Source organism: Penicillium odoratum (genome assembly GCF_028828045.1).
Source record: "Penicillium odoratum strain IBT 22623 chromosome Unknown utg000001l_segment0_segment0, whole genome shotgun sequence".
In the NCBI taxonomy this organism is placed as follows: domain Eukaryota; kingdom Fungi; phylum Ascomycota; class Eurotiomycetes; order Eurotiales; family Aspergillaceae; genus Penicillium; species Penicillium odoratum.
In genome coordinates, this window is record NW_026643143.1 from 3,556,968 (window position 1) to 3,574,131 (window position 17,164).

Genomic DNA, 17,164 nt, shown 5'->3' on the forward strand with positions numbered 1-17,164 from the left:
CTCGGGCTCCCAACTTGGTCTACAAAACATTAGTAATGCCCAAACCATGGATATATTGATTTGCTGACTGGGCAATTTTACGGTCTGAAGTCTGCACAGGTGAAGTCTGAAATATCCATTGCCATACTCCGTGATGTATATTCTGCTCTGGTGCGTGTAGCTACTTAATAATTATGGTGTAAACTTAGGATTACTAACGGCGGGCTCTGCAGTGGAGCCGGTTACAGGGTGAGATGTACTTGACAGAGAAAAACAGAGAAATAGAAATAGATCCGGCAACGTGGTTTGTCAGAATGTACTTCAGAGATGTAGATCAATAAACGTCAAATAGCTAAGAACAAAAGGCCAACTGGTTCAAATGTTGACTTGTTTGACCTGGACAGATGTAAACAATGATAAAGTGGGGCTGAGATCCGATTCCCCGCCATGATCTCAGCACAGCTTCCCTCCTGTCATCCTGGATAATCCATCATCACAATGGTCCGCCCTAACAAACCATCTGCCATCGGGCTGGGTACTACTCTGCCCCAATCAACTGTCTCTATCAATGACAACGTTGTCGAGGCAAGCTTGCCTTCCGGGGAATCCGTCGCAATCCACCTGTATGGCGCCACGGTCACCTCTTGGAAGGCACACGGCCAGGAACAGCTGTTCCTGAGCGAGAAGGCTCACCTGGATGGCTCCAAACCGATCCGTGGTGGCATTCCGCTTGTATTCCCGGTAAGTCAATTCATCCCAAGCTTCCTCCCTCGAGAACCTGAAGCTAATCGTGGTCCCTCCTATCTATAGGTCTTTGGCCCTCCCCCACAAAACCACCCCACCTCCACACTGCCTCAGCATGGATTCGCTCGTAACTCGAACTGGGAGTATTTGGGCAAGTCTGCCGAATCGGCCGATAGCATAGGAGAGCAGGCCGTGAAGCTGGACTTTGGTCTGTCGCACTCCATGTTGAGCGAGGAGTTCCGCAAGGCTTGGCCGTATGGATTTGGGCTTGTCTACAGTGTCACGTTGACCAAGACTTCGCTACAGACTCAGCTGCAGGTTCGCAATGAGGGTACCCAGAACTTCCAGTTCCAGGTTCTGATGCACACATACCTGAAGATTGCGGTATGTATCTCTGTCGTTGGCCATGACCATTCCCTCCTTCGGACATTTTTAACTCACTGAAATACATAGGATATCTCTGCGATCCGCGTTAAGAACCTAGAGTCCAAGACTTACGTTGACAAGACCCGCAACGCGACCTCCCACACCGAAACCTCCCCGGCCCTGGCCATCACCGGAGAAACCGACCGTGTCTACCAGGATCTCGACCCCTCTGTCCCAATCATCGTCTCGACCGACGACCAGCCTCTATTCTCTATTACGCGCGAGGCTTTGGCGGACGTTGTGGTATGGAACCCATGGACTGAGAAGGCCAAGGGCATGGCGGACTTCGGCCCGGATGAGGCCTACATGAACATGATTTGTGTGGAGGCTGGCTCTGTTTCTGGTTGGCAGACTCTCGAGGTGGGCGACTCATGGGAGGGTGGTCAGACTATCAAGTCTCGGATTTGAAGGCCGACATACTCTCTTTTGATGTTTTGCTCTGTTTGACGCGCGATGTTTCATGACTTAAAGACACTTTCATTAGCTGAGATTGGCTCAAAATGATAGATTTTAACGTTTATATTTTGACATGTTTGACATTTTTGACCAACAATCCTACGCTAAAAGGCAACATTTATTAGCGCAATGAAGCGACATGATTCTATTGAAGTTTGGCCTGCAGCAAAGATGATTCATCAGGTCCGCATGCAACTGCAGCAAATCAGATGTTGTGCAGCCAAACGAGAATGCTGGGGAGGAGGTGCCTCTATACAGGGATGAAGCAGTCACATTATGAAAAACTCACATAAACACCCGAAAACCTTGGAGTGGGATCCGACACTGAAGTGGTCGTAACTGCCGATGAGGTATTAAAACCCCCGGTTATGTTCTAGTGCATAGATCTCCTGATCGACACCGGATTTGACGCTAAAATCCGTGGCTTTGCGGTGGCACCAATCCCCCTTGCATGAAGATAAGTCGAAAACCGAATTCACATTCTTGGAAAACAATAAACCCCCGAGATCTGATTCGCAGTCCCAGCGCAAAGCCAATTTCAATCTACAGACTTTAGTGTTAAGGCCTGAGCAAAAAGCCTATTGCCAATAGCCACAGATTAGCTCCAAACGGGTCAAGGATCCAGCGTACCTCGAGAGGCCCGATCAGCTTATTCTCTCTTAGTATTATCCAAATCGCGTAATACACGTGGAAACCATATGGATGCTCCCTCGCATGAAGCATTCCTGGGGTTGCACTATGTCCAGAAGATGCGTCAACTCGCCCGAGCGCATTGTCTCCTGGTTGATCTTTCGCTTTTCTACTTTTGTCATTTCTACCCCTGCATGTTGCGCATTTTCGTCCCTTTGTCGTCTCATGCGTCTGTCATAATCCTCTTTTGAAGGACATCATGGCCGTGAGAGAGTCGGAAAAGTACCAGGATGGTGTGACTCCGCTGAAGACAAAGGGCGAGATTGATATCGTGCGCCTGGAAGCTGCTTTGGGGCATAAACAGGAGCTTAAGCGCAATTTTGGGCTTTGGAGCTTGACCAGCCTAGGAATTGTGATCGCAAAGTATGCCAACTTCTTTTCTATGTTTGATTATAAGGAAACGAAAACTGACTATTTTTTTCAGCTCATGGGCTTCAACCGGTGGAACGATTGTGGCCGCTTTGAAAAATGGAGGTCCGATGGCTGTCATCTATGGTCTCATTCTCGTCAGCATCTTCTATACCGCTATCTCCGCATCGCTCGCTGAATTGGCTTCGTCGATGCCGTCGGCTGGTGGCGTTTACTATTGGTCTTCGGTGCTGAGCCGGAATCGTGGTCGCGGTGCGGGATTCTTCACTGGCTATCTCAATGCTTGTGCGTGGCTGCTGTCTGCCTCATCGATGAGTTCAATGTTGGGGAATGAGGCAGTAGCAATGTATCTGCTTAAGCATACTGATATGACCTGGAACTCCTGGCAGGTGTTTATTGTGTTCCAGGTTGTCAATTGGACCTGCTGTGCTATTGTCTGTTTGGGGAATCGGTTTATCCCATTGATTAATCGGGTTGCCCTGATCCTGTCCATGTGTGGATTGTTAGTGACAGTTATCGTGTTGGTGGCGATGCCGAAGACATATTCAAGCAACTCGCAGGTCTGGGTTGAATATCACAATGAGACGGGCGGCTGGTCAGATGGCGTGTGCTTTATGACGGGGTTACTGAACGCAGCATTTGCAGTCGGAACACCAGATTGTATCAGTCATCTCTCTGAAGAAGGTATGAAGACCAACCCACAAACATCTTGACGGCTCGAAACAAAGCTAACACTCTCAGTCCCCAAGCCCGAGTCCAGAGTCCCCCAAGGAATCATGCTCCAAATGCTAACTGCATTTACAACGTCATTCGTTTACTTAATCGCTCTTTTCTATTCAATTCAAGACCTCGACGCCGTATACACCAGCAGCATCGGCTTCTTTCCAACAGCTGAGATCTATCGACAAGCAACAGGATCAAATGCCGGCGCTATCGGTCTCATCGCCGTCCTTTTCCTAGCAACATTTCCGACACTGATTGGTACATTCGTTACAGGTGGCCGCATGTGGTGGAGTCTCGCACGCGACAACGCAACACCCTTCGCCAGCTACTTTGCCCAAGTCCACCCGACCCTCAACTGCCCTGTCCGCGCAACAATAGCAATGAGTGCTCTTGTGACGTGCCTAGGCTGCATATACGTCGGAAGCACAACTGCCTTCCAGGCACTTATATCCTCGTTCATCGTGCTGAGCTCACTATCTTATCTCGGTGCCATTCTGCCGCACGTCCTATCTGGACGGAGAAATATGGTTCCTGGGCCCTTTTATATGGGTCAGAAGCTCGGGATGGCGGTCAATATCACTGCGCTGCTTTATATAATGGTCACAGTTGTGTTCTTCTGTTTCCCACTGGTGTTGCCTGCTACAGTGAAGAACATGAATTATACCAGCGTTATCATTTTGGGTTTGATGGCTTTGACGGTGTTGTGGTGGGTACTCAGGGCCAGACGCGAATACCAGGGACCACAGTATAGCTTTGAGGCTGCAGAGAGACTGAGCGCTTTCCAAAGTGGTAAAGAAGGGCGACGGTCATTTATTGATGTGGCCAGTCAGGCTCCTGCGCCTCGAATTGATCAACATCCTGCTTTCAGGAGATAAGCAAAGCGGGGGAGACATCTGAACTTTTTCATGTAATGCTTGTACGACTTTTGCGGTGCTCTACCCTTCCTTCCTTTCTACTTTCCTTTCTTTCTGATTTACCTTCCCTTCATGTAGTATGATCCATTCCCTTGACATTTCTTTTGTAATGAGGCAGCTTTTTCAAATATTTTACATAATAGCCAGACAAATATTATTTCCGGTTTATATTGGACAATCTACATCAAGCTCAGAACGACTGTGTCGATGATTAGCGGCCTCGAAGGCCAAAACAACCTTTGTCAAACTTATAGTTATTTCAGTATCCATGCCATGGCGTTTGTTATGAAGTTATGAAATAATGAATAGAAAAAGAAATCACGGCGGCGTGGCCGGTTGTGCGTGCATGTGAGGAATGTGAGTTAGGGCTCTGACAAGATCTACTTCTTATCTCGGCGTAATTCGCCCATGAGGTCCCACCTTTTTCCCTGGTTGCTATGCCGGCAAGACTAATAAACTGCTATGCAGATTTAGGTTTTTCCATGCGCGTCTCTTATTAGACCTTCAAATGTTTGCGCCTGCAATAGGTCAGTCTCTGGCCCTCTAATGCAGAGCCAAGCCACTTACGACGATCAAGTCCACAGCGAGTGATAACCTCTCGCCAAGAGTCCATTCCTCTTCTCGCCCAGTCATTGGGAACTCTATAAAAGTCTTCAGTTACCCATTTTCAGCTATTAGAATTAGAAAGACCCACGAAGCCCGCCTATCAAACATATCCGTATGGAAGACCTCCATAGATACCCAACCAGTATACCCTATATCAAAAATGGCCTTGGCCACCTCAACAGCAGGTAATATACCCCCAAGCTTCTCCTCGCAAGGAAAGATGCGACAATTCCTCGACTGAGTCATTAAAGGGGGTTGATTTAAGTCCTTCACCACATACCCTCTCTGCTCTGGATCGGCAACAGTCGCATCACTCAGCTGCAGATAAGTAATTGTGCTTGGATCAATAATCCGCTTCAACTCATCCAAACTCTTCCGAAGTCTCTCATAGCCATCCTTCCGAACAGGCGAAGCCGCATTAAACGGGTCCCCGGCCTCTTTCGACGCAATATGGAATGTATCGAGACAATGTCCCACATTGGGAAGGTTGACTATGTTAATCACCTCCTGGATATGCTGCCAGGTATTCTTATGAATACCCCATGAAGGAGCTTCATACCCAACCCGCAGATTGTATTTTTGGGCAAGGAGACCAAGTTTTCTCATATTGGTAGCTATCACGGCTGGGTCTGAGGTGATTCTGGATTCCTCAATAGGATAGAGTGCTGAGCAGATCTGATAATGTCAGCTTGAGTACTGGCGATCAATGATGAGATGGAGGTTGCTTACCTGGAAGATTGGAATATGCATGATTTGGCATAGTTGGCACCACAACTCAGCTTCTTTCAGTCGTGCATCTACCTCCTGTGCATTTTTTAGGCCATCGTAGTCCCGGAATGGATTCAGTGCAATGAGTCTGAGTGAGAGAGAAGTTGCCTTGGCATAAACATCCGAGGCAGCGGCGCGTAGCTTTTCGTTACGGGTTGTTATCGAGGTGAATGTAGCAGCGTGTGCTTCGAGACATTCAAAGGCAACCTCTACACCGTCGAATCCGTGGGATTTGGCGGCCTCTAGTTTCCGGTGAATTTTGTGGCCGGCAGCGGACTTGCCCAAGGAGTTGGTGGCTATTGCGACTTTGATTGTAGACATTTTGAGAATGGCAAATTTCAAATACCTATTCAATTGCTCAAAGGTTTGATTCTGTCGTGAAATAGCTAAGTGAATGATGAATGCTTAGAGTCCATGATTTTCTGGGGTAAGTACCGGCGTGCAAATTAAGAGGCCGGGCGGGGTTGCCACCCTAGAAGTGTATAGCCGAGGGAGCAACTAAATCTTGGGAATCTGCATCAGAATACCTGGGGTTAAATCTTGGAAAGAAAGAGGAAGATATACCGGGGGCATAGAGGCCCCACATGTGCAGGTCTGAATGACTACACTTTGCATCAGCTGAGGTTTCAATTGATATTGACCTCTTCGAGGTGATCCTGTGCTTTTGTATATTGCAAAATTTTGAAGATTATCTTACTGTGAGAAGGAAGCACTCGAGGACACAAACTCGAAAAGATTATTTATTTTGGAACTAATTTCTGTAGTTTATCGTAACTAAAGCAATATATGTATTGCAAGCCCAGTGAATGAGATGAATCAACCTCCGTTTGATGACCATTGACGGTTGAAACCAAGCGTTCTCTACCAAATTAAAGGTTGCTTTTCCTGACTTCTCCTCGGAGAACTCGGTTAACAAATTCCGGATCTTCACGAAGTGGTCGTCCAAGTCCGATCATATCAATGTCACCTCCCTCGACGGCTTCAGACATCCGATGGCTGTCCCTCCAGCCACCTGTCGTTCCAATAGCAGCACGAGACTATTTCTTAGTAAGCCTTTGTTGACCACGCAAGCGATAGCGGGACTTACCAAGACTTTCTTCATTTCCTGCGCCCACTCAATGAAGTAGCTGTGATAGTCAGCGACCAATAGCCCCAAGTGAAATTTTCACAGTAATTCATACCTTCCTCTCTCCTTCTGTGAGGGTCTCTCTGCCAGCTCTTTCATGATGTTTCCTCTCCATGCAGGGGAGGCGTAGGTTCCACCTGAAATATCAAAGAAATCCACTCCAGCATCCTCAAGCCATTTAATAACGACACACTGTTCGGCGAAGCTAGTTCCCCCCTCGATGACTGAGAAGGTTAGTGGATAACTATAAAAATGGAAGGGAATCGGGTCATACAGTCATGGCAGTTGAGCTTAGCGGCGATGACGAATTCGTTCAGTGGAAGTTTGGCCTTGATTGCATTGACGGTCTCGAGGATGAACCGGGCGCGGTTTTCCAGACTTCCACCATACTTCATTGGGAAATTGATATTTAGGACAGTTTTTAAAATTCCAAAGGAACTTATCTTACCTCATCAGTTCGCTTGTTGATCAAGGGTGATAGGAATTGCTGCATGATATATCCGTGACTCGCGTGTAGCTGTAGCGATCAGTCTCATTCACAAATACATGATGTAGTCAGCGTGAGTAACCAGGACTTACAATAATACCATCGGCGCCAGCCTTGAACAGTACTTCCGCGGCCCAAACGTACCGATCTTGCAAATCCTTGATCTCGGATCTAGTCAACGGCGAGGGCTTACCATATGTCTTGTTCAGGCAAGGCTCCAGCTGCTCAGAAGACGAAGACTTCGGGTTCGCATTCAGGAATTCCGGCACTTGACGACCGGGAAACTGCAGCTGGGGAAGAAAGATCGCGCCTCGGGACTTCGCGGCCTGGCAAGCAGGACGAAAGGCCTCGACTGGATCCCAGGGGTTGTTGATGTCGAGTACTGCGTTGTTGTAGTTTTCCAAGTTGTCACGATGGATGGGGATATTGCCAGTGCAGATCAAACCAGCGCCGCCATCGGCGATTTCTAACTTGGTCAGTTGCTTATATTATCAACTCGCTGTGAATCGGCGGTACCTTGGTAGAGGTCTGCGTAACGTGGGAGGGGCTTTCCACAGTTTTCAACGTTGTCCTCGTCGTATGTCGAGGCATATTCACTGAGGGGAGTACGGTATAGACGATTTTTGATAACCTTGCCCGAGAGCTTGAGGGTGATAGGCTTGTTGTAGAGAAGTGTCAGTATGGGTTCAACCATAGGAGGGTGGCGAAAAGTGCGTACCTGTGCCAATGGACCGGTGTGAGCCATGTTGTAGATTTCACGGAACCGTGTTGCGTTGGAAGGTAGGTGTGATTAGTATTCAGATAGTCCAAAGTTTCAAATGCCACTGTAGTGAAGAAGCTATATAAGACATCATGATAGAAATGAGGTCTTTGTCCGTCACATTAATTTGGGCTCCGGTTTGCGGGGGTGGAGAGTGTGGGGGCGAATTTTGTCATCGGGATATTAACGTCGGCTGACGGATGAAATCCGCATCAATCCATGGAATACCGTAATGAGATGATCATACTATTATTTGAATTTATCTCTTATGTTAGTGGGAACCAATTGCATCATGCGTGCAAAGTCCTGTGCTCAAAACCTGGGAATATCGTCTTGGTTTCCTTTGCCTATACACATATTCGAAATGGTCGCGTTATCTGATGTTCATTACACAGTGCGGTTTCGAAAAAAGACCTTGTCATGTTCTATTCCATTTTGAAACTATAGCTTGACGTTACTATTTGGCATGGCAATAGCTGCGATAGCCTCTTCCACCCCCTTTTCGTTCGACTCCTTTTCCAACCACAAGTCTTGCTGAGCAACACATACTCGCACAAGTACTTCTGTACCTCGAATAACACTCCATCCAGCATCTCTTGCCGTACACAAAAGTCGAGTCTCCGTTGATGGCATATAGCACATATCCACCAGCAATCCCTCCTTGGACTTCTCAAGAATACATTCGCATATTTGCCAACAAAGAACCTCTCCCGGCTCCGAAGGCGGATAGTCAGGAATTGTACCAATTATCAAAGATGGAGAAAGTAGCTCGTGCGCAGTATCCAAATCCGGAATATATCGGACCTTGATACCTGGCATTGTTGTCGAGAAAAACTTGACAATGTCATCAACTTCCGATTTCATTCGATTCGCAACGTAGATCTCAGAGGGTGAGAACCATTTCCCCAGTGCGTAAATGGCACTCCGTGCTGCACCTCCTCCTCCAATCACCATAGCCGGCTTTCCCTTTGTCGTAGAAACGGCGTGAGGATCACGTTGAAGAATGGCTTCGCGGATTCCAACACAATCAGTGTTTGTACCGATCCATCGTCGTTTTCCGGTAGAGTCAAGACGAACAAAGGCTGTATTCACGGCTCCGATTCCTCGCGCTTCTGCAGTCAAACTGTCCAAAAGGGGTCCAAACGCAACCTTGTTGGGCATGGTGATAGACGCGCCCACACATGTGGGATCGGCAAGTTTTGCGAGAAACTCGGTTTTGTCCGTTGTTTGTGCCAGATGATACGCCCATGATGCATTCATGGATCGAAAAAGAATTCCATGGAGAAGAGGAGAAAGGGAACGAGAAATGTTCCCGCCAAATAAGAACGTGTTGGATGGCTTCGAGAGCGACGAAGAGGTCAGAGGTGACCTGCCATACTCGTAGGAGTTTTGTAGGATATCCATTTTTCTGCCGCGTAACATTCCGAGAGTTAATTACATCTGAGGGGGGGTAGTGGCTTAAAATTGAAAAGCCAAGATTTGAGCCTGTTGGCGCCGGCCTTTATTTTAAACGCCGGTTGATTACATCCTCGTATTGTGGTCGATATCGGTGGCGATACGTCAATAGTCCACATTTTGAAGTATAGTCTGGTTCTAGCCCACGATGAGTCTTCGACCAGGAAAAGTCACTTTGAGTGGGTAGCTCGAAGATAGAAATCTTGATAGGGTGAATAAAAATGTTCAAGTTGATATGGCAAAATGTTGACATGTGCTTATGTTGAGATATGGCGACCTTCCGTCAGATTGACTATCTTAGCCGCAACCTCCATGATGTACCTAGATCTCGACTGTGAAAATCATTGCATATAAGAAAAGAACAGAAATGAAAAAACTCGCAAGCCAACAAAAGTGAAATATGTCTGTGTCACCTGACCCTGATCATGGACCGCAGGAGGTATTTGTTTGAGGCGATAATTCCTTGTCGCTTTGGCCCTCAAGATTACTTATCGCTGCCTACTTCCACATTTCTTTCAGCCACATTATTCCTACCTCCAAATATTAACCCAGAAATCTTCTACGCCGTCGTTGCTCAATCAGAGCGACGTACTTTTCAGCAACCAGTACGGATACTAAGTAGCCAGTACCTGTTGGTGCCCACAACGTCCGATGTTCCAAAAACAACCCCGCAGTCCATCGATTGCGCCAACTTGGCCAAGCACAAGGACGCTTTCAAAATACCTCGTCACAGGACTGGCATTCATTCTCATTTACTACCTTTGGCCTTCCAGCGTACCATACGAAATGCATCGACCGACATTATCGAACCCATCAATAGGCATTTCTCTCACGGCTTCATATGGGTATGGTGCTACCCATCTTAGTGGAGATGAAATCACGCTCACAAAAATACCACAGGACAATATCTCTTCGTCACTCAGATGGTTCATTCGAGGACCTTGGTCGCGTCGAAGGTGACTCTAGCTATATTGAAATGGTAAGGCGACTCTCGTTAGGTGCTTCACGCCATCCTAGGTACATTTTCCAAAGCGACCTCTTTTCTAAAATACAACAGCTAACATATTAACCCAAATAGTCCCCCCTACTCTTCAATGGAAGATATGTGGGACGACATACTCCGGCACGCGTGGCGATCTTTCCGCAAGAGGATAGGTCTTGCAGCATCTTCAGACGTCAAAATCATGAGCGAGCTAGTCAAGAAGCTCCTTTCTTCAAGCGATTCTGCCACCCTTCCATACGTCGTAATAAGCTACCCAGGAATTTCGGCACTTTACAAAGAAGATATCAACGACATGGCGGAGTACCTAGATCTTCCAAAGCTCACAGGCCTTTACGGATTTCATCCCTGGGAAGCTCACGCTGCTTATGCGGGACACGGGCTAGGATTATGTGAGCACTTCGAGAATAAGAATCGATGCAAGGATGAGGGAAAGCAGCTACCGGAACACGAAACACTCCTGGTTGAATATACTGATCAAGCCATCCTACTGCATACATTACCTTTACAGACAGCAGTGAATGTGGACTTTGGGGACGCTGACCCTCATGCAATAGCTTCATTTCAATTGGGTGCCAATTCGCGGGTTGATAACCATGCGTCGCGTGTCGCAAACTTCGTTCATCAGTTCTTAAGTCCTTGGTACGGAAGTCTAGTCTTTCCTGAAGAGGTCTTGATTATCATGACGGGAACTAGGGATGAGGCTATAGACGAGGCTATTCGAGAGGAGGTGGGAAGATTAGTACCAAAGACTCAAATACTTACATCCACGTCTGAGTTTATTGCATCTAGGGGATCTGCAGAACTTTCCTGGAGAGTGGCTGTTATGGAATTATCTTAAGCTGTTTTGAAGATTTGGGGTAGATGTGTTCTTCAGGAATACAACAGAAAGAGAGAGGGAGATATACTAGCGATATAAGCGTTTCTGTATTACTATCTTCGAGAGGGGCTGCAACAGGTGATATTTTTCTATATCCACCGGCACCAGTAGATTTGCATACTTGTCGAATTTCGGGACAAACATAAAGTTGTGAAGCCGGATGGTACACTTTGGCATTACGATAGAGAGCATGCAAAGCAGCTTGTAAAGGAAGTTGGATGAAATTTTCCCATCCTCCTTGAAGAGTTGGCCTCTTCTGACAATTCTATCTTAGCAATGGTAGAGCATCTGGTCGAAGTCTGCAGGGGCGAGGTCGGAGGCAAGATCCTCCGGGGGGATGGGTTGAATACAGTGAGAGTCTGTGAGGTAGCGATTAAGGTTTTGAAGGCCGGAGATGGATTCCGATTCACGTGTGAACGCTGTAATATTCTGACATACGAGGTGAAAATCTCAAATTTACGTTTATTCCAAGGCTTTCTGTGTTGAATTCGTATATTAATTGGGAATGGTCCTCTATCGACTTGTAATGTGATCCAAACGATAGGACTAGTTAGGAGGCCTCGACTTTAAATAAGTATCCGAGCTTGGCACGGTACCCAGATTAGATCCCCGGTCTCGAATCGTACCAATCAGAATACAAATATTTTTACTTTAGCATCTGAATTTCAGTCAAGGCGGGTACGGAATCTTGAATTGAACGAGCAGAACCTAATCCCCCACATTCCTGGGGCAGTTGAAACCCTAACTTCATCCCATACAGATAAAAGGTGGGTGATCCCTTCACGACTCCCCATATCTCAATTGTCACTCACATTACAACAAACTAACATTGAAGTCATTCGTCATGTTTGAAGAATTGATTCAAGGCAAGACCCTGCGTCGAATTTCTCGATTCAGTTGCTCTGTGGTAAGTCCACTGGTATGATGAGTAGGTAATGCATAAGTTACTTACGAATAAACAGGGCTTCATGATTGAGGGATACCAAGCCGGTGTCCTTGGGGGAGTACAATCAACAGCTCCATTTCTTAATGCTATCGGGGTATTTACTACAACATTGTGTTGAATTTTTGTTCTGTTGTACTATGCTGATATGGTTACAGAATCCGACAGGAACCGAAACGATTCCAATGATTGCATCTTCCTATACTCTGGCAGCTGCATTTATGGCATGTGTGGTTATGTTTGTCGGAATGCCTCTTGGTCGACGAAATTGCATCATCATTGGAAATGTTTTCATTACAATTGGGGGTGCCATTCAGGCTGCATCATTCTCTGTCCCACAAATCATCGTGGCGAGGGTACTTTCTGTGAGTCGAAGTTTCGAGACAAGAAAGCTGAATACTAACCAAATGTTAGGGATTTGGCATTGCAGTAAGAACATTCCACCGAATAATCTGCCAGATTTATTGTGCCTAACAACAGGATAGTTTATCACGTGCAATGTTCCTATGTATATGGTAGGTGTCAACGAGTGACCACTTTGAAGTGAGACTAATAAGCAAAACAGTCGGAAATGAGCATTGATGCTCGTGGACGTGGTCCAGAAGTGGCTATCAACTGTTCATCCCTGGTTTTTGGAGTCGCCTTCTCCTACTGGGTGACATTTGGCTTCACAAGAATGTCAAATCAAGTTTCCTGGGTGCGTTTCTATAATCTAGTTCCTCACATCTTGCTCATACAATCCAGAGAATCCCAGTCGCCATTCAAAGCATTCTCGCCATTCTATCAGGTATTACCATGATATTTCTACCCGACACACCACGATGGTACTATGCTCGAGACCGAATTGACGAAGGCGATCAAACACTCGCTCGTATTTATGGCGTCCATCGCACCGGTATGAACAATAGCAACGATTTTGAAGAGATCCGAGTCATCAAAGCAAGCATCATGGAAAACTTCGAAGTGGAAGAAGAACCACGCAACCGCCTGACACTCCTGAGTTTGATCTGGGACAACACACCCCTTCGTGTGGGCCGACGGGTGCGAATCTCGTTCATCATTCTCGCTATCCAGCAATCAATGGGGATCAATATCTTGATCTACTACATGACACAAATCTTTGAAGAAGTCGGATTAACAAACTTCATGGCATCCTTGCTAGCAGCAATTGGATTGACGATTCAATGGTTCGGTTCCATATTTTGTGTGATGACGATTGAACGATTTGGTCGCCGTCAAATCATGTTGATTTCGTCCGCCATAGAGACGTCCTGTATGCTGATATTTGTCGTCCTCAACTTGATCAAAAACAAGACGATAGCAACGCAATGGACTGCTGTGGCTATCATGTTTCCCTATCTGTTTGTGTACGGCTGGGGCTGGGTGGGATGTCCATGGTTGTATGGGCCGGAGGTATTATCTGCCTCTTAATCGATACTCGATCATTACTGACTTTGATTTGACAGATTGCGCCGCTTCGGTACCGCCACATTGGATCCGCAGCTGGTATCCTCGGGGTGTTTGTCTTTACATTCCTGACTGTTTTTGCGGGGGGGATTGGACTTGAAACTGTTGGGGCGAGGATTTGGATTTGGCCTCTCGTCTTCAATGTCGTGGCATTTCTATTCGTCTACTTCATGTGTCCAGACGTGAGTACGACCCATCCTCATCTTGAGGTCAAGACTGACTTTCATATAGCCTACAAATAAAACACTTGAAGAGGTAGACGCCCTCTTTGCTAAGGATGAAGCGGTTCTAGATCGCCTAAATCATGGAAACCACCCCGAAGATGAAAAGCCTGGCATGCAGCAAGTCGAGAACGCAGCCTAGCCAGTTATGATAAAACCTTTAATATCCTTTCATTAAATATGGCCGGACGCTCAGATTGAACACATATGCTTCGCCTTGTTGGATGTGAAGTAATAAGTCTCCGATATTAAGCTTATTGATAATGTTTCTCCGGATGCCGCGTCAAACCCAATTTTACTTAACCCGTAGATCCTTGTGACAGGGGATTATCTGACAAAGCTATTTTGTTTCCCTAGAATCACCTTGCAGATAGATAAGAATCCAATCAAACACCACAACTTATCTTTTGCGCATCCACTGTGGAATTTGACCTGTCATCATGCTATCATCATTAGGCATCCATATCCCCAGGAGTATTGTACTAGAGAAATGAAAGTTCAATGAGCCAGAGCCTTTTTGTTATATTATGCAACCATCTAAGGGTGCCTCCCATATTTTATTGTCGCATCAGGCAGTGAGACTTCCATGCTTGGTAACAAGGAGTTCAAATGAGGGATTTGAAGGCAAAGTCTGCGAACCGACCTCGGGAAGCTGATCATCCAAGACTGATCTGCATTCCATTGCGAACTGCCAAAGATCTGGTTCGATACGCCCCCCTTGCGTGATCAGCATTTCTCCTTGCTTGTCACCCTATCCCTATCACCAGCCATGACATATTGCAGCCCGAGATGCATGACGCTGCAGCTCTGTCCTCGGCTGGCGCTGTGCCAAATATCAGATGCACTTGAGCTTAATATCGCTCACCAACTGCAGCGGTGTTCCGTACCACATCCGCTCGCGCAGTGCCTCTCGCATATCTGGTCGAAGAACCTTGGAACTGATCATTCTTTTCTAAATACTCTTGAAAGTGATCTCAAACTTCTAGCTACCTGCAAAATTTGAGTCTATTCGCAAATGGCAGACTGAGCCTTTCGTCACCGAGGTCTTGAGGTGCCTTTTCAAGGAGCGACTCTCGCTCCCTCCCAAAGATGGGGAACATATCACCCACTCCACATCAGCTTTATGTTGAGGCTGTCGTATTCTGGAGTATAGGCATTGTCATATATGGGGGGAGAATGTATGTCTTATAACGAGCCGCGATGGGAGGAGCTATACTAATCGAGCCCAGGATTTCGCGGACCATTGCAAATGGATCAATCAAGCGATTATTCTGTACGAACAAAAGATCATGGGAGCATAGAGGTAGATACTAACGAAAAATTGCTATATAGGGGATGATTATGTCATGACAGCAACATTTGTGAGTACTGATCGCAGAAGGATTTTCGGCTTGGAGAGAATCGCCGAACTGACTGACTGGTCATCAACTTATAGATGATATACACCACTCTGCTGGTCTTGATTCAAATATCTTCGCGCTATGCAACCAACCTAATGGACCCGAAAGATTATGATAAAGTATTGTCAGACCCACAGGAAGTCCGTGATCGAATCTACGGGAGCAAGATTGTCATCGGGGTGGAGCAGTGCATGCTTTTCTCAACATGGGGAGTCAAGACATGCATGTTGATCTTCTACTGGCGGCTTACTCAAAGTCTGCGTTCTAATCTTTACATCAAGATCCTGTCAATCTATGTAGCTCTGGGCTTCGTGGTTATCATGGTCTGCTACTATGCTGTCTACTGTCGGCCTTTCTCCCAGTATTGGGCCATGCCAGTACAGAACATGCAATGCGCCACTTATCAACATTACTCGATTACTCAGGCTGTATTCAACATTTCCTCGGATGCAGTGATGCTCGTCATCCCGATTCCCCTTCTTATCCGAGCCCAACTCAAGAAACACCGCAAAGTTCTCCTCCTCGGCGTGATGAGCCTAGGCCTGTTTACTATCATTGCCGCCATTCTCAACAAATACTTCAACTTCGCATCCCCTCTTACCACGACCTATCAAATCTGGTATATTCGTGAAGCTAGCACCGCTATCTACGTCGCAAACCTCATGTGCTGGTGGCCGTTACTGAGAAAGCTCTTCGGTCTGACGGCATTCTCCTACAACAGCAACCGAGGCCAGAGAGGACAAGCCCCCATAAACCAGAGCAAGAATAGTAGCGACTACTCGCAGTCTGCCTGCCGTTCTTCTTTCACCCTTCCCCGAGCCCTGAACTTCATTCGTCCAGCTTTCAAGAAACCAGACATGAGCGATCAAACTCCACGACAGGTTGACACGCATCGATCCAGCCAGGAGGCCATTGCCCACACATCTGACGATTTCATGGAAGGTTTGCATCGAGTGGAAGCCCACCCACTGGAACAGTGGAATAATAATGATAATTATTTTGAGGATCTGGAGGACCCGAGTCCGACAAGCCCCGAGTCAATGACCATATATGAAAGCGCGTGGTCCAAGCTGTCAAAGAAAAGCAAAAGGACCAGAGCCAATTGATGATTCGTGCACTGTGAACTTTTAGATCAACTTTTATCACTTCTGGTTGTCTATTTGGCCCGTTTATTCCCGTATGCCCAGAGGCGTACGGCCCTGTAGCCATTTTAAAATGCCTCTGGGGTACAAAAATCTATGCAAGTGCCTGAATTTGAACCCGAGATTCAGACTGAACTCACAAATGGGAAGTCTGCGTGCTAACCGCTACGCTAAACAAGCGTTTGTTTGTCTCCACTTTTATGTGATATAAGTAGACCCTGTTGTTAACCCCGTTTAGGATGACAAACCACAGATCAAAGTGGAGATAATCCACATCAACTAGTTCAATCTTCAAACTTCAGATATTTTTTCTTCTCCAGGCATCCCTCATTTTAATTTCTCTGTCGGTTAAAAGTTCAACTCTACATGAGTTTCCAGGCTGCAAAAGTCCAAAATATGGTGCAAATACGGTGCATGGAACCCTGAGGGATGGGTTTGGCATCCCACGGTTAAGTCGGCATTATATCCGACTTCGGGGAAATATGTCCGAGTACGCAATTTTCGTTTTCTTTTCATTTTAACCCCACGTCTTAACCAGACATATTTGACATATAAAGCTTATTATTCCGGGGGATACCATCTTGAAGGTCCCTGTATGATCTACAAAC

At 46.6% G+C, this 17,164-nt stretch overlaps 8 protein-coding genes across 8 annotated transcripts; 5 read left to right on the plus strand and 3 right to left on the minus strand.

The window, feature by feature from the left end:
* Window positions 1-477: 477 nt before the first annotated feature.
* On the plus strand, window positions 478-1,557 carry N7520_001350 (D-hexose-6-phosphate mutarotase; the record flags this gene model as incomplete). Its single annotated transcript, XM_057135285.1, has 3 exons — window positions 478-720; window positions 790-1,107; window positions 1,177-1,557. The coding sequence occupies 3 exons, from the start codon at window positions 478-480 to the stop codon at window positions 1,555-1,557; spliced, it is 942 nt and encodes a 313-aa protein (XP_057001221.1).
* Window positions 1,558-2,494: 937 nt separating this feature from the next.
* N7520_001351 (putative choline transport protein) lies at window positions 2,495-4,262 on the plus strand (the record flags this gene model as incomplete). The annotated part of the gene is made up of 3 exons (XM_057135286.1): window positions 2,495-2,658; window positions 2,720-3,348; window positions 3,406-4,262. The coding sequence occupies 3 exons, from the start codon at window positions 2,495-2,497 to the stop codon at window positions 4,260-4,262; spliced, it is 1,650 nt and encodes a 549-aa protein (XP_057001222.1).
* Window positions 4,263-4,805: 543 nt separating this feature from the next.
* On the minus strand, window positions 4,806-5,996 carry N7520_001352 (sugar phosphate isomerase/epimerase family protein; the record flags this gene model as incomplete). Its single annotated transcript, XM_057135287.1, has 4 exons — window positions 4,806-4,819; window positions 4,869-4,942; window positions 4,996-5,582; window positions 5,637-5,996. 4 exons carry the CDS (start codon window positions 5,994-5,996, stop codon window positions 4,806-4,808), a joined length of 1,035 nt encoding a protein of 344 aa, XP_057001223.1.
* Window positions 5,997-6,544: 548 nt separating this feature from the next.
* On the minus strand, window positions 6,545-8,033 carry N7520_001353 (uncharacterized protein; the record flags this gene model as incomplete). The annotated part of the gene is made up of 7 exons (XM_057135288.1): window positions 6,545-6,712; window positions 6,763-6,802; window positions 6,857-7,025; window positions 7,076-7,190; window positions 7,250-7,318; window positions 7,381-7,754; window positions 7,805-8,033. 7 exons carry the CDS (start codon window positions 8,031-8,033, stop codon window positions 6,545-6,547), a joined length of 1,164 nt encoding a protein of 387 aa, XP_057001224.1.
* A 456-nt stretch (window positions 8,034-8,489) lies between these two features.
* Window positions 8,490-9,452, minus strand: N7520_001354 (shikimate dehydrogenase family protein; the record flags this gene model as incomplete). The annotated part of the gene is made up of 1 exon (XM_057135289.1): window positions 8,490-9,452. The coding sequence occupies one exon, from the start codon at window positions 9,450-9,452 to the stop codon at window positions 8,490-8,492; it is 963 nt and encodes a 320-aa protein (XP_057001225.1).
* A 1,154-nt stretch (window positions 9,453-10,606) lies between these two features.
* N7520_001355 (uncharacterized protein) lies at window positions 10,607-11,344 on the plus strand (the record flags this gene model as incomplete). The annotated part of the gene is made up of 1 exon (XM_057135290.1): window positions 10,607-11,344. One exon carries the CDS (start codon window positions 10,607-10,609, stop codon window positions 11,342-11,344), a length of 738 nt encoding a protein of 245 aa, XP_057001226.1.
* Window positions 11,345-12,227: 883 nt separating this feature from the next.
* Window positions 12,228-14,156, plus strand: N7520_001356 (uncharacterized protein; the record flags this gene model as incomplete). Its single annotated transcript, XM_057135291.1, has 9 exons — window positions 12,228-12,290; window positions 12,346-12,423; window positions 12,485-12,691; window positions 12,741-12,755; window positions 12,812-12,841; window positions 12,892-13,023; window positions 13,071-13,739; window positions 13,793-13,975; window positions 14,025-14,156. The coding sequence occupies 9 exons, from the start codon at window positions 12,228-12,230 to the stop codon at window positions 14,154-14,156; spliced, it is 1,509 nt and encodes a 502-aa protein (XP_057001227.1).
* Window positions 14,157-15,103: 947 nt separating this feature from the next.
* N7520_001357 (uncharacterized protein) lies at window positions 15,104-16,520 on the plus strand (the record flags this gene model as incomplete). Its single annotated transcript, XM_057135292.1, has 4 exons — window positions 15,104-15,192; window positions 15,244-15,287; window positions 15,347-15,375; window positions 15,450-16,520. 4 exons carry the CDS (start codon window positions 15,104-15,106, stop codon window positions 16,518-16,520), a joined length of 1,233 nt encoding a protein of 410 aa, XP_057001228.1.
* Between the last annotated feature and the right edge of the window lie 644 nt (window positions 16,521-17,164).